This window comes from Charadrius vociferus, unplaced genomic scaffold (genome assembly GCF_000708025.1).
Source record: "Charadrius vociferus isolate BGI_N301 unplaced genomic scaffold, ASM70802v2 scaffold505, whole genome shotgun sequence".
NCBI classification, from domain to species: Eukaryota; Metazoa; Chordata; class Aves; order Charadriiformes; family Charadriidae; genus Charadrius; species Charadrius vociferus.
Genome location: NW_009648645.1, coordinates 1,128,997 through 1,142,482, shown reverse-complemented (window position 1 = coordinate 1,142,482; position 13,486 = coordinate 1,128,997). Strand labels below are relative to the sequence as shown.

At 35.7% G+C, this 13,486-nt stretch overlaps 1 protein-coding gene across 1 annotated transcript in view; it reads left to right on the top strand.

Annotated features, from left to right (window-relative positions):
• ALDH1A1 (aldehyde dehydrogenase 1 family, member A1) overlaps positions 1-13,486 on the top strand; it is a 34,584-nt gene that overhangs the window by 10,263 nt on the left and 10,835 nt on the right. Inside the window, exons 3-6 of the mRNA XM_009886403.1 lie at positions 4,045-4,185; positions 7,572-7,701; positions 8,760-8,821; positions 10,814-10,942. Coding sequence (XP_009884705.1) covers positions 4,045-4,185; positions 7,572-7,701; positions 8,760-8,821; positions 10,814-10,942 — 462 coding nt within the window. The remainder of the gene's footprint in view (positions 1-4,044; positions 4,186-7,571; positions 7,702-8,759; positions 8,822-10,813; positions 10,943-13,486) is intronic.

The window sequence follows — 13,486 nt, the reverse complement described above, 5'->3', positions numbered from 1 at the left end:
CTGCTGATGTAAAACATCACCTCTGAGATGTACCTGCTTCATCCCATATATATTCTGTTGTGAACATAATTCTTGGCCTTTTTACTAAGCCTTAATATTGTTTGTAAACTGGCACTGAAAAACTGTTTTACTCTTAGGACCTTGCTTATTTGAGGAAAGTTCTGAAGACATATTGTTGTTATTTTTTTAATTAATAATATTGGTACTTTTTTATTATCTTTGATCAGTGACATCTAGTAATTTAATTGGGGTTTTTTGTTTGTTTGTTTCTTTGTTTTTATCCTGGTTCTTCCTTACACAGTAATGTAATCTGTTCATTACACATTTATATAAGACTTTTCATTATAGATAACAGGAAGTGGAAAAATACAGATATTTTCCCACACAGACTCTGTGAGGATGATCATTCCCATCAGCATTTTAGTTATGAATATATCTTTTCAGTACTGCCCCCTTCAAGTATTTGGTTTTGTGAAAAATGTACTGGAACATAGTCCTAAAAAAGACTCTGAAGCTGAAGGTAACATATTAAATAGACAATAATTCCACCAAAACTGGTTTCCTTACCGCATGTTGAATTGGTGAATTTAAGCAAAGGACTAAAAAGATTGTTGACACCTGTAAACAAACATTTATTTTTTATATTTATGAGGTTTTATAGTGGAAAATTACAGAGAGATACCATGTAATCAAAGATATGATGAAAACTTAAACCCTCAAATAAGCAGCTCTGTATTTTTGTTATATTATGTATTTTTCTGCTGAAAAGGATTTGCCTAGTGTTACCATACAGGTTAAACGTAAGTTATCGAGTAAGGGGGTTAGTTTTTTAAATAGAACAGACAATGTTGCTTAAACAGCCATTTAGACATTTTCTTTATAAAGACTGAGAAAGCAACTGTAAGAAATGAACGTTCTCTTTCCAGTTCACAGGTATACAAAAAGTGATGACTGTGGCTGAAAAAAAAATCAGTTTTATTATTACTGTTTTGGTTCTTGCCAATATTTATTTCATTTTCTACACTTCCTCCTTCAAAGTCAAATTTTTACATCCAACTTAGTAGCAAAATGCCCATTAAACACCTTTTTTATCCATGAGAACTACCATAAAACTTATAAGCCATTTATCTAAGTTCATAAAAAAAATTTTGTCAGTATAAGCATACTCTCTTTCAGAATATTTTAATGTACTGTACATTCACTCTGAAATGAAATGCTCTTTTGAGAATTATGTAGAAACCTAGTTCATCCAACGTCCTGTACTCATTGAATTGTAGTTCCTCTGGTTCTGTAATTTCATCATGAATTTCCTGATAAACTTAGGCTCAAATGCTATCTCTCTAGCACATGAGCAACAGCGATTACACATTATTAAGATCACAGTGAAGACACATTTAAAACTTTTTATTATACAAAGATGGCTGAGAAAGTCTGCATGAATCTGTTTTTTTGATAATTTCGTATATCTAATCATGAGTTCTTCAAACGCATTGTTCTTGCCTTTCTTTAGTCCCAGGTACCTGTATAAAATGCTCAGAGTCACTTAGATTGGTTCAGGCTCTTTTTGTCCTCAGCCAAAGCATTTCATAAACATGCTGTTAACTTAGGAATTGTATCCCACTAGAATCATACATGCTTTTGATGTACTTCTTCCACCTCTTCTCTATTCACTGTTTAAAAAACAAATTACATTGCAAATCAGGTTGGCCTGATATTTGGTCAACCTCAAATTAAATTACTTATGACCTGTAACTGTTCACTGACAATTCAGAATTTTTGTAGCTTTCATTCCTTACAAGCAATCTAACAACTCGTTAAATAAAGAGATAATACTGTTCGACACACAGGTTTGCTTTCTCTCCAATAATTTTGCAAACTAATGTGTAATGACAACTGCTATTAACTAAATTGCCAAGTGAAATGTACAAATCTAGTAAATTACACAGTCATTGTGAACCTAATATTCTAGAGCCTAGCTTTTAGATAATGAGCCAAGAGATTTTAGGAATTTAATTTGTGTGTACAATAGGGTTGACAAAGGGCTGTACACAGCCTTGCAGTGGTATTTAAAAAAAAGAAGTGGAGATTACAAAGCACAGACACATATGTGGGTGGGAACTGTTTTCCTTTCAGTTTGATGGCTCTTTCAAGCTACATTCGCTAATCCTAAAGGCCCCCAGTAATAATAAAGCTGCTCAACGTCAGTGTGATGTAGAGTAAATGTGCTTCAGTAAAAAGTCTAAACCAGCTCTGAAAGGAGCTATCAGTCTTTATACTTATGGTATAGATTTGTGTACTCAAATTAAATTTCATTTCAGTTGAAGAGCATTATTTTTATCTTACTTTTCATTCATAGCCCTATATTAGCTTTATATAATTTTTCTTGGTTTTAATTATTTCAGCATTTTTAGTAGAAAGAACACATGGCACTGTATTTACTTTTAATTTACATCTTTCACAGAAGTATGACTTATGGTTTCCCCTTGTTCTTTATCAGTAAAGGCCAAGGCATACACCCCCAGTCATATTGCAGAGCTGTAGAATATTTATGATAGAAAGAGATGAGAAAAAAGTAGAATGAATTAAATATTCATTAAATACATTTTTCTGGGTCACAGATAAGTGATGAGGTATTTGGTAACATTCTGATAGATTCTGAAGAAAAGTAATCCTTTTTAATCCGGTAGATTTCAGCTACCCAATATAGGTGGCTGGTCAGTATTACCCTATAGTAATGACTGTGCTATTTGTAGAGATCCATCCTATCTTTTTCTCAAACTTCCTGGAGAGAACTTTGGGAAGTTCTGTGGGCCTCCTGCCTAGCACGTCTGTGCTGGGCTTTCCAAGCCATTTACCCACCCCACTCCTGGCTTTTAAAAAGGAGTTGTTGGCTACCAACTTGTTAAAGATTCAAGATCTGATTAACATTTAGAACAATTGACTTTGATGTTGACTTAGTCAACTTTGCTGACTTAGTTAAACTCAACAGTGATTTCCTTGGAGGATATTCTAGCAACCAACAGTACAAAAAAAAAAAGTTTGAAAGAAATTGTTTGAACAACACATTGCAGATTGCTCAGGGAAATGTGCCATGTATAGATTCCTCTTTTTATTCTTGAAATTTGTTTGTAATTTCTAACAAAATAGCAGAAGAAATATCCTTTCTTTTTTTTTTTTTTGTCATTGTTTTCCTGGGAAAACTTTTACAAGAATTGTGAAATGTAGAAAAATTTCAAGTACTAAAAGACTTTTCTCAAGATATTTTTTTTTTTTTTTTATATCCTGGGACACCCTTGCACAGAAAAGAGTTTCATATGTCACTGTAGATTTTCCTGATACAGTGAAAGCAAAATGATAAATAATAAATTATGATTTAAAAAACATCATTGGACTGACAAGTTAGCTTGCTTAATGCAAAGACAATACCTACAGTTCAGAATATTTAGGCTTAGCATTTTAAATCTGGTCAATTATTCAATTGCTAAAATTATTTTAAATACAAATGTTCCTTAAAATTTTCAAAAACAAATGCATCAATTTGTCTTCCTCAAAAATAAGTTTGTGTTCCTTTTATGAAACATTCTAAGGAACAGATTTTTCTAACCTGGTCTTCATCACACCACCATACACTTGTAGATAATGTTGAGTACTTAGATATTTAACTTACAGGTTTGGGCATCTCTTTGTACATAAAAGAGACTAAATTGCAACAGCAGTGTAATTGGTAAGTGCATCCCCAATTGCAGACACCAGAAGGCAGAAGGTTTAAAAATTTAAATTTTAAAAACGGGGTTCCTCGGTATGTTTTTATTATAGAAGCTTTGAGAATCCATTAGTTTCTCATACAATTTCACATTGCTGAAATGATAGCAGAAACATTTGGAAGAAGATAACACTTGTATCTAAAATTACTGTACTAATGCTGATTAGATTGGGGTTGGTATCTCTTTCGTTTCTTGCAAAACACCTTGCACATTTAACAACCAACAAGACTGATGACAGAATCAATTACTGATTATAAAAGTTTTTCTGTTTTTCCCACAGGCAGATGTAGACAAGGCTGTTAAAGCAGCTAGAAAAGCTTTTGAGCTTGGGTCACCCTGGCGTACAATGGATGCTTCAGAGCGAGGAAGGCTCTTGAATAAACTAGCTGACTTAGTTGAAAGAGATCGGCTGATTTTAGCGGTGAGTATGATACATGAACAAAATGACTGGGAAAAAAGCCTATGTCTTGGTTTTTAAAGAAAGGTATAAGCAAGCAAGTGTAACATGCTAAATCCTTGGGAAGTCAGGCTGTCTTAATACTTGTTTTTCTTCTGTGTTGCAAATGGACCTCATTAAACTGGTTTGCAGTCTGGTCTACTAACACCCCACATCCGCAAAGTACTTGAGTGTTTGATTAGCTTTAAGATGATACTTAAGCCACCTACAACTGATGCAATTTCAATTGTTGATTCTTAAGGAAACACTAACATATACCATATGCTTAACACTTGTCTAAACCAAAGCTTAGTTCAAGCCCTAACCTCAAAGCCTATGTCAGAGCGTACAGATGATACAAGTCAGAACAGGGAGAAATTTTGAATTTCATGGCTATATATTTTGTTATCACTAGTCCTTCATTAACTCCAGCTTGCAACTGGCAATGAGTGAAAAACCTTAACCAGAACGAAAAGCAGCAATGAAGAACGTTCTGCACTAGGAGGAACAAGCAGGGTGGGAATTGATGTCCTGTATTTACCAACTACTGTGTACTGGCCATTTTACCACTCAACAGCAAACACATGAGCTATAGCACCACCACCTACTGATTGTGCAGTAAGGCAACAAAGAACATTTAAAATATAAATGCACCACAAATTTGATAAAGGGTAGTACCCCTCACTCTTGTTTTAAACCCTGCATATAATGCTACCATTAGGATGATCTCTTTTCTATTTCAAGCACCTTCTGGAATTAACATTTAGGCACAATAGTTGTTTGCACTATCCTGAAGATGAATGGTGTTATTCTGCCAACAGTGTCAAAAAATCAGGAGAGCAGGAGAGGAGTATCCAATATTCAGGATCATTAATCAGTTTAGTCTAGTCACAATTTGAAGTATTGAGCCATTAGCTACAAGCCACATCATTGTTAAGCTCATAAAATTTAAACCTTCAAAATATTGCAAAGAATCTGTTGCCCATCCTATTGTCTTTATGGCTGTACTATAGGAAGACATTTGCATGTGTCCCAAACAAGTTTTTAAAAGAAAAATGAAAATTCAAAGGAACTGAGTTTATTTCCCTGAACCCCAAAGTTTGCAACTGTCAAATTTACACGTTTCTTCAACAAAGTTATTTCTCTAAATGAATCTTATCACTTTGATCGGGACTGATAATCACCTAGTTTCTCAATAGAAAACTTGGGTGGCTAGTACACAATTTATTGGAGTTGAGAGAGACAAAATTTTAAGGGAGTTACATTTTTAATAGGAAAAGTATGTCCGCTTGTCAGTTAAATACTGGATAAGCTGGCACTGGCTTCTTTATTGTACAGCCTAAGGCATTACACATGCAAAGAGGATGGAGAAATAATCTTTTTTCTACAGGAAAGCTGAAGCATTGTTAGTTTTTGTTCCCACTTGCCATTTTCATATTATGAAGGTATTACTTTTCTCTGGGACTCCTTTTTTCTATTTTACTGACTATTTTTATTTCTTACACCTTACTTATATTACTGACTACTTTTCCCTTTTACATAAGGTATGTTTCAATGAAGTTCTTTCCAGACTTCATCAAAATGAAGAGAGATTTTCTCCACTCATGGCTTATCCTAACTGCAGAACTAGTACTATAGAATAGCAAATAACCTTGTAAACACCAGAGGTTAAAATAGTCCCCCAAGGATCATTGCAAATGCATATTTCTGTGTTTGTGCATCTGGCCAGGACCAAAAATTTTTCCATTTCAGTGTTTCATATGATAGGATGCCCTTCCTGAAGCTCCAGAAGCTCAGCAGCCCTATAAGTAGGCTACTGGAAGAAGAATTCAAAGCAGGGTACTGAAAGAGCCACTGATAATTGTGTTTCTTACATTTCAATTTGTTGTGGTGCTCAAAGCTACAGAGTTCATAAGTTTGAGGCCATGGAAGAATCTTCTCCCATGTCCACACAGAACAACACAGTGCCAGATATATTGCCTGGAATGACAAAGGTATATCTCATTTAAATAGTTCCTTGTTGCTTAAAACCATCAAGCATTGCTGACTTCTTCATTTGCTCTGTTCTCTTCCCAAGTATGATATCTGCAATGTGTCTAACTAAAACTGTGGCCTTCACAGGGTAACAGTTGGTAAAACATTGTGCTTGCAGGATCAGGCTGTAGACTCAGCCTGAAATACTAAAGAACCTTGGACATGCAAAACAACAAATTTACAAAAGAAAATAGTATTGCTAAGATCTGACTAGATAATTAGGCATTTTCCTACTAAGCATCCTAACAGGATTGTTCACAAAGCTGAATGTTCCCAGTGTGTCTGTGCTGAACAACTTGAGAATAAAATTCTAGCATTGTCAAGAAGATGTTGACACCATTTAAGAACTGCACATGGTCTTTAACTAGATGTCCCAACAATTAGGGGTATTTGAGTGGCATTAATCCAAACCACACTCCCTAGACTTGGCTGGAAATCAACCCTATTTAGTGCTGGTGTCTCCGTGGGATCGTTAGAGCACTGTGGGTGGACAGAATTGGTCCACTGAAAAGCTGTAGATGTTGAATGAATATTCTCTGTTTATTATTCTCAAGGTTTATATCTGCCTGGCATGCATATCCATGGTATTGAGAGTCAGGCCTGGCTTCAAACAAGACCAGATAGTTCACTTAGTTAGTAGTTAGCCAACAAAAGAGAGTCTCTTTTGTGTAAATATTTATTTTTTTTATAGTGAATTTTTCTCAGTTAAGAGTTCTAATGGCTCAGATCTTTCCTTTGCACATCAGACACTCAAGGTGTATTAGGAGTATTTTATTCCATGCTTTGAGTCTTCTTGCTCATATGAGTTGCTAACATGCATTTACTAAGCACCTAGAAAGGTGTTCCTTAATAATTAAAAAGCACAGGATCCTAAGTTAATGTGATAGTTATTTCCAGGAAACTACTGCCTACCTTGGGTGTCAGTGTGAATAAGCTGAGGGAAGCCACTCATTTTATTTGCATCACTTATTTGCGCAGACTCCTAGCTGATCCTTTCATCTATGCTTGTAGAATATTTAGCATAATCTAGAACAGTGTGTAACTGATTCAGATGGGAGAAACATTGTTTTTTCAGAATATCTCACCATTACAAATGTGCCATGGTCATGTTATCTGCGTAGCTCACTGTGAACACATCATCATGAAAATTTCTCATTTGTAAATTGCTACCTTGGGTTTTTCAAATACAGAGTATCCTTCAGAGTGGAGTTAATCCAAATGTTGGTATTTAAGCCGAAAACCTCTGAATTGAACAACCAAAAGCTAAATGACGAAGTATAAGCATGATAACCATTATCAATATTTGATATTAACTTTGTAATTGCTGTTGTCTGCAGACAATGGAAGCCATTGATGGTGGGAAACTCTTTTCCACTGCCTACCTAATGGATTTAGGTGCCTGTATCAAAACATTACGCTACTGTGCAGGCTGGGCTGATAAAATCCATGGGCGTACTGTTCCAATGGGTGAGTAGTTTTGAGATAACAAAAGTACAGAACTGAAGCCAACGTGATCTGTAAAAAACTGCCTTCTTCCAAAAGTTGTGCAACACCAAAAATATCTCAAATAGAAAATATTTTAGATAGTTCTTAATATAGGTTAGTTAAGATTTATCATAGTACTTGTTTTAAACATTTAGTGCAGTTACATCTATTTCTTGTTCTATACTATTAATAAATACTGTTTGTTGAGCAAAAAGAATTTAGTCTGTATGTATATCTAAGTCTGGTAGGTTACTTTTGCATAGCAATATATAGTTTATGCAATGCTACAGTAATGAAAACCAGGTATTTGCTTATTAAAGCTAAGATTAGCACAAATAGTAATATTTGTTTCACATATTGGATAATGTATTAGGAAGAGTACTAAGAGTTAGGAACGAGGAAACGTTCTTTGATTTTGCTAAAATTTCATTCTGTTCCCTCTCCCATTAAGCAGCTCTATGAAAATATTGTTTCTAGCTTCCTTCTCTCAGAAAGACAAAGAAAAGAATGGTAATAAAGAAGGAATTAAGGAAACTAGAGTGATAAATACTTCCAACTTTTTTGCTTCGCATAGACCTCTATACTAGGCTTAATGGAACACATGTTTATTTGAATCAAAGAGAATTTTATACTTAATGGATTTGATTTAAGCTAAGATCTAATATTAAAAAAATGTCTGATATGTACCTAGGATTGCAAGTAGTTTTTAAAAGAGCACTTTCCAAAACAAAGGTGATAAAAGAAAAAAGAAATGAGGAATGGTCATTGGTGTGCTGCACATACCATATTGAGAAGTGGGTTTATCACTGCAAAAAGTCAGTCAGACTGGCAGAATGAAAATTCGGAGTTATGAAGAAAGTAGATATTGAATCCAGATGTACTTTGTGGTTGATTTTTTGCATACTTAAGATTTTGAAAATAACATTTATAAGTAAAATTGTATCCAGCTAAGTTTGGTATCCAACTTTATCTTCTTTCTGATTTAACTGTTTCTCACAAATGTTTTGTCTGAATGTCTAATTTATTTCTTCTTCCCCTAGATGGAAACTTTTTTACATTTACAAGACATGAGCCTATTGGTGTGTGCGGCCAAATTATTCCTGTAAGTTGGAGACATTTATGTAAAACACAAATGTTCCTGTTACAAATGGAAATACTTTTGAAATTCTGTCTATGCAAGTGCATTTATGAAACATTACCAATCAGAAACTTTCAGATTCTGAAAGATAGAGACTATCCTGAGTACTCATCAAATTCTGCAACATGGAGTTTTTGATAAGTCAGTCTGGTCCAGCCTCATCTCTCTTGTCCCTGTTTATGGATGGAAAATAAATCTCAAAAGATTGACTGATGGATTAGTTTGAAAGACAGACTTGTGTTTTGTTGGAACTGAAAGAATTAAAAATAAACAAGTAGGAGAGGGTAATATTTACAGCCTATAGGCAACAAGCTCCTTAGGACCTGGAACATCTATTCTGCTCTATACAGCATCCAGACAATTGGATCTTTATTTATGACTAACACTCATTTGCCATGTTGATGATACAAGTAACAACACAAAGAATGTGTCCAATAAGCACTGTAATACTGAGCCATATGTTCCAATGTGTCTAAATTCCCAGTTTTGAGGTAACTTCTTTTAAGTGAAGATTCAAAAGGCTGAGTCTGAACATCCAAAACACTGAGGAACTCAACTTTCAAGCTTCTTTGTGAGGTCTACACAGCTTCAGTGGTTTGCTGTGAAAGTGGTTATATGCACTAGACACTCCTAATCTGCCTACCTCTTTGCACGTGGTAGGTGTGGGCAGCCTGACCTGACCTGCTTGACAGCTTACCAAATTCTGAAATCGTCATCTTGTCTATCAGGTTTGCTGATAGACATGTTCCTCATGTCTTTCAGTTAAGCTTGCAGATTGCTATCTCTTTTGGCCACCACATTGATTTAGAGAACGTTACTGGAATATGGATCCAGCCTCTAGGAGAGCTCGGGAATCTACTGGTTTAGATTCTTCTGTATGTCAGGCACAGGATATGTCAAGTAAAGCACTCAGAGTAAAGATATGCTGAAGAACTAGACACACTAGATGTGGCCACTTTAAATAAAATTGCATCCTGGAAGTATAAGCAGTTCGTACAAACACTGGCTTCCCTTATAAAATGTTCAAGGACTTCTGAGTTTATTTTCTCTGCATTGAAATGTGAAGCCACCAAGCTGGAGGTTTTCACACAGACTGAAAACTTTGAGGACTATGTGAACGCTGCAAAACACTTTTGCTAGCTCAGCATTTCCATTTCCCTTCCACTCACATGGTTCCACTTCAATGACGAAGATTCAGAACACCCTGTAATCCCCTACTTTGTGTTATTTGTGCTCCTGTAATTTTTGGGGGTGGAGTGAGATTGAAATGAGATAAGAAGAGAGATAAAGAACAGTTGCATGTATACTCCTCCAAGCCTTTCTGACATAATAGGTAACTGCTAACTGCCTTTTTCCCCACTTTCGTAAAGATAAGACATGCTGTGTTTTTTGTGATGAGGCTTATGGGTTCAATGCTTCCAAAAGTGTTAGAAATATTCTCAAGGGGTCAACCCATTTTTCCCCACCCACGTTGTCCATCATACTGCTGAATATGAGGTCCAAAGGAGTTGGCTGCTCTGCAGTCTGGCTGGACTAACAACAATGGAGAGCTGCCAGTGAAACCTCCAGGGAAGAGGGCAGGGGCAACATTACACGTTATTACCTTGTCTCCCTTAGAAAACTAAATTGATAATGGATGTGATCATTTAAGATAGCAAAAATCCCAATTTCACCACTAATCCAGCAACTTTCTGTAAGGCTTTGTTAGATGAATACACTTACTGACTCTTGAGCTTTTAACTAAAACCTTGGATCCCCTGGACTCACATGTACCAAAATCACTGGTCTTTGTATAACACAGCTTGCCAGTTGCTTTTTCAAAATATCTTCATTCTGAAAAGAGTTCAACAAAGAGTTCAACCACCCAGTTGACAATTTGTGCTATTGTCGTAGAAAAAGCAAAGGCATTTTGGTGTTGTATTAGAAATAGGATACACCTTCTCATCTGTCTTTCAGTGGAACTTCCCATTGGTTATGTTCATCTGGAAGATCGCCCCTGCCCTTTGTTGTGGAAACACGGTGGTTGTCAAACCAGCAGAACAAACTCCACTGACTGCCCTTTACATGGGATCCTTAATTAAAGAGGTAAGTCAGCAACAGCAGAGTTTTTTACCCTTCTCAGAAATGTAAGAGTATACTGCAGCTGAAGTGCCACAGAGGTAATATAAACCAAACTGCCCTCTGCAAGTACTTCTTATTGCATGTCTAGCCTTGTACTATGGAGCTTACTTTACTGTAAACCAGTGAAGCAAATCCAGGGCAAAAGCATGCATATCTTTCTGCCTAGTCTGCACACACACACACACACAAAAAATCCACAAAAGCAATTTAGTAAACTTCATTCCTTGGCAAACATATTTGTATTACAAAAGCACAGCACCTTTCAAAGTCAAAAGCAAACAAGGAGTCAAGAGCAGAGTACTTAGAGTTTGGTGGCAATTGCTATATTAACATAGTTATCACAGAAAAGGACCTGTTTGTACAGCTAATTATTATTGTTTTTTAATTTAAGAAACTTTTCAGCCACCTGGGTTTATTATTAACAGGGAGCTGTAAAACTGAACTGCTGAGTGCTGCCAAACTTGTGAACTCTCTTCACACAGAAACTGGAGAATATACTTTGTGCTCTTGAACACAAGGAGCATGGTAGTTTCTCCAGCGTCTCCAAAGTTACATTGACTATTGTGCCCAGCCCAGCAAACACCCAAAGAAGAACAGTTGAATAGTTTAGCTATCTTGCCTCCCAATAAAACCAACAAATGTAATCTAACGTGTTTGAAGGGTTGGCACAGATGTCAATAATCACCAGCGCGGTAACCTTGCATGGTGTTAATGGAAATGACTTGGCATATTTTATTATTCTGCTTCAAAACAATGATTCAGCAGAGCACACTGACTGGTTATGCATTAATATTTCACAGAAACTAAATGACTATCAGGAAGGAACCAAGTCCTGCTGTTATTGCATCACATAGTAAATGCTATTAGATAATACTGGTGAGGAGGAATTGTTGTTTTTTTTAAAAAAAATCAGAGATACCTTCTCTATTAATTTTTAACAACAAATATCAGAAAGTATATTTCTCTGAAAGAACAATGTTACAGGGAAAGCAACTCAGTTCTGCTCTGAGTCTAGTGAAATATCTGTTCTGATATTCTGATTTCCTGAGCTCATAAGTGGGAATGTCATCAGTGATCCATTTTGTGTGCACATTACAACAGTTAGAGTGGTAATAACTACTATAATACCAGAGCGTGTTTAGTAAAAGGCAAGATGATTCTCATTTCAGACATTCATTCAGTGTTCAACTGGATAAGAAGCTTAAGCATATAATGGTTTAATGTCTTTGGTGTATTATCTGGTTGATATTTTGGAGCTTTAAAAAAAGACAAATATTTATCTTATCAAGTCCTTCAAAATTTATTCACCCAAATCTAGCTGAGTTTTAATTTACACCCAGATTACCCAAGTAAAGTTGGAGCCCAAATCCCTGACAGTGATCAAAACCTTAGTGATCACTTCAGTAGCTGCTTTAGACTTGTGAAACTATCTGAAGATCTAATTTAACTTTCTACTTCTCAAGGTCCACATTAAAAAAAAATATATAGTTGCTTTTGGTAATCCGCACTATCCTTCTCAATAGTCCTGACAAGGCTCCTTTGCTAATACATAGAGAATAGCTTCTAATACAGACATGGAAATTGAATGCCCAAAGTAAGACAGTGTGAATTAGTCCCATAAAAAACTATTATTCTTACTTTTCTTTACAAATTAAGTATGAAACACAATGTTAAGCAAATATAAGAAACTTTAATAACTCATCAGTTCCAGGGTAAATATTAATCTAAAATATTAAATTATCATAAAAAGTATTGATGGAATGTATCTGAGCATGAATCTCTAAGGAACTGAAGTTGCTTGAACAAAATTGTCTGGTGTCCATAGCACAAGACAAGACATTTAACTTACCAGCTGAAATCCACTATTTTCTGAATGAAAATGGAACCTTTGTATGTAATCCAAAGTCCTGTTTAATGCTAAAAAAGACTAGTATAGGAGATCCATCGTTTTGGTCTTTTAATTCGGTGCTTGCTCTGTTTCTTAAGTGCCATTGAGACCCCATAGCTGCTTCATAAGCCAACAGGAAACCCAGTCGCACTTCACACATCCATGGAAGCTTGCCTGACAAGCTGTTGGAAGGAAATAACTTATTTTGCCTATGAATGGGACATAACTAACATAGAATTGGTGGGAAACAATAGGTTTGATTTGGCCCCTAGGAAAATTCTTTTTAAATAGAAAATTTGCAAGATACTGGAAATGTGCATATCTCAGGTAGCCAGATTTTTCATGCTTGGTAGCTGATCTACATCTTTTGTGCTGTAGACTCTGACGTTGCCCACTCTCTACTTTCAACCCACATCCGGAGGAAGAAGCAAAAACATTGTGTTCGGAGTACTATTTCCATCATTTTTCTTAATAGAATTCCAGTGTTGGTCAGCAGATCGTTAATTAAATTCCAGCTAGTGTGAGGGACAACGAGCAGAAGTCAGCAAGTGCACAGGATGACTCAAATAACTTTAAAGAAGCAGACATAAAATTTTTCTTTACACATCTGGCTGGGGGAG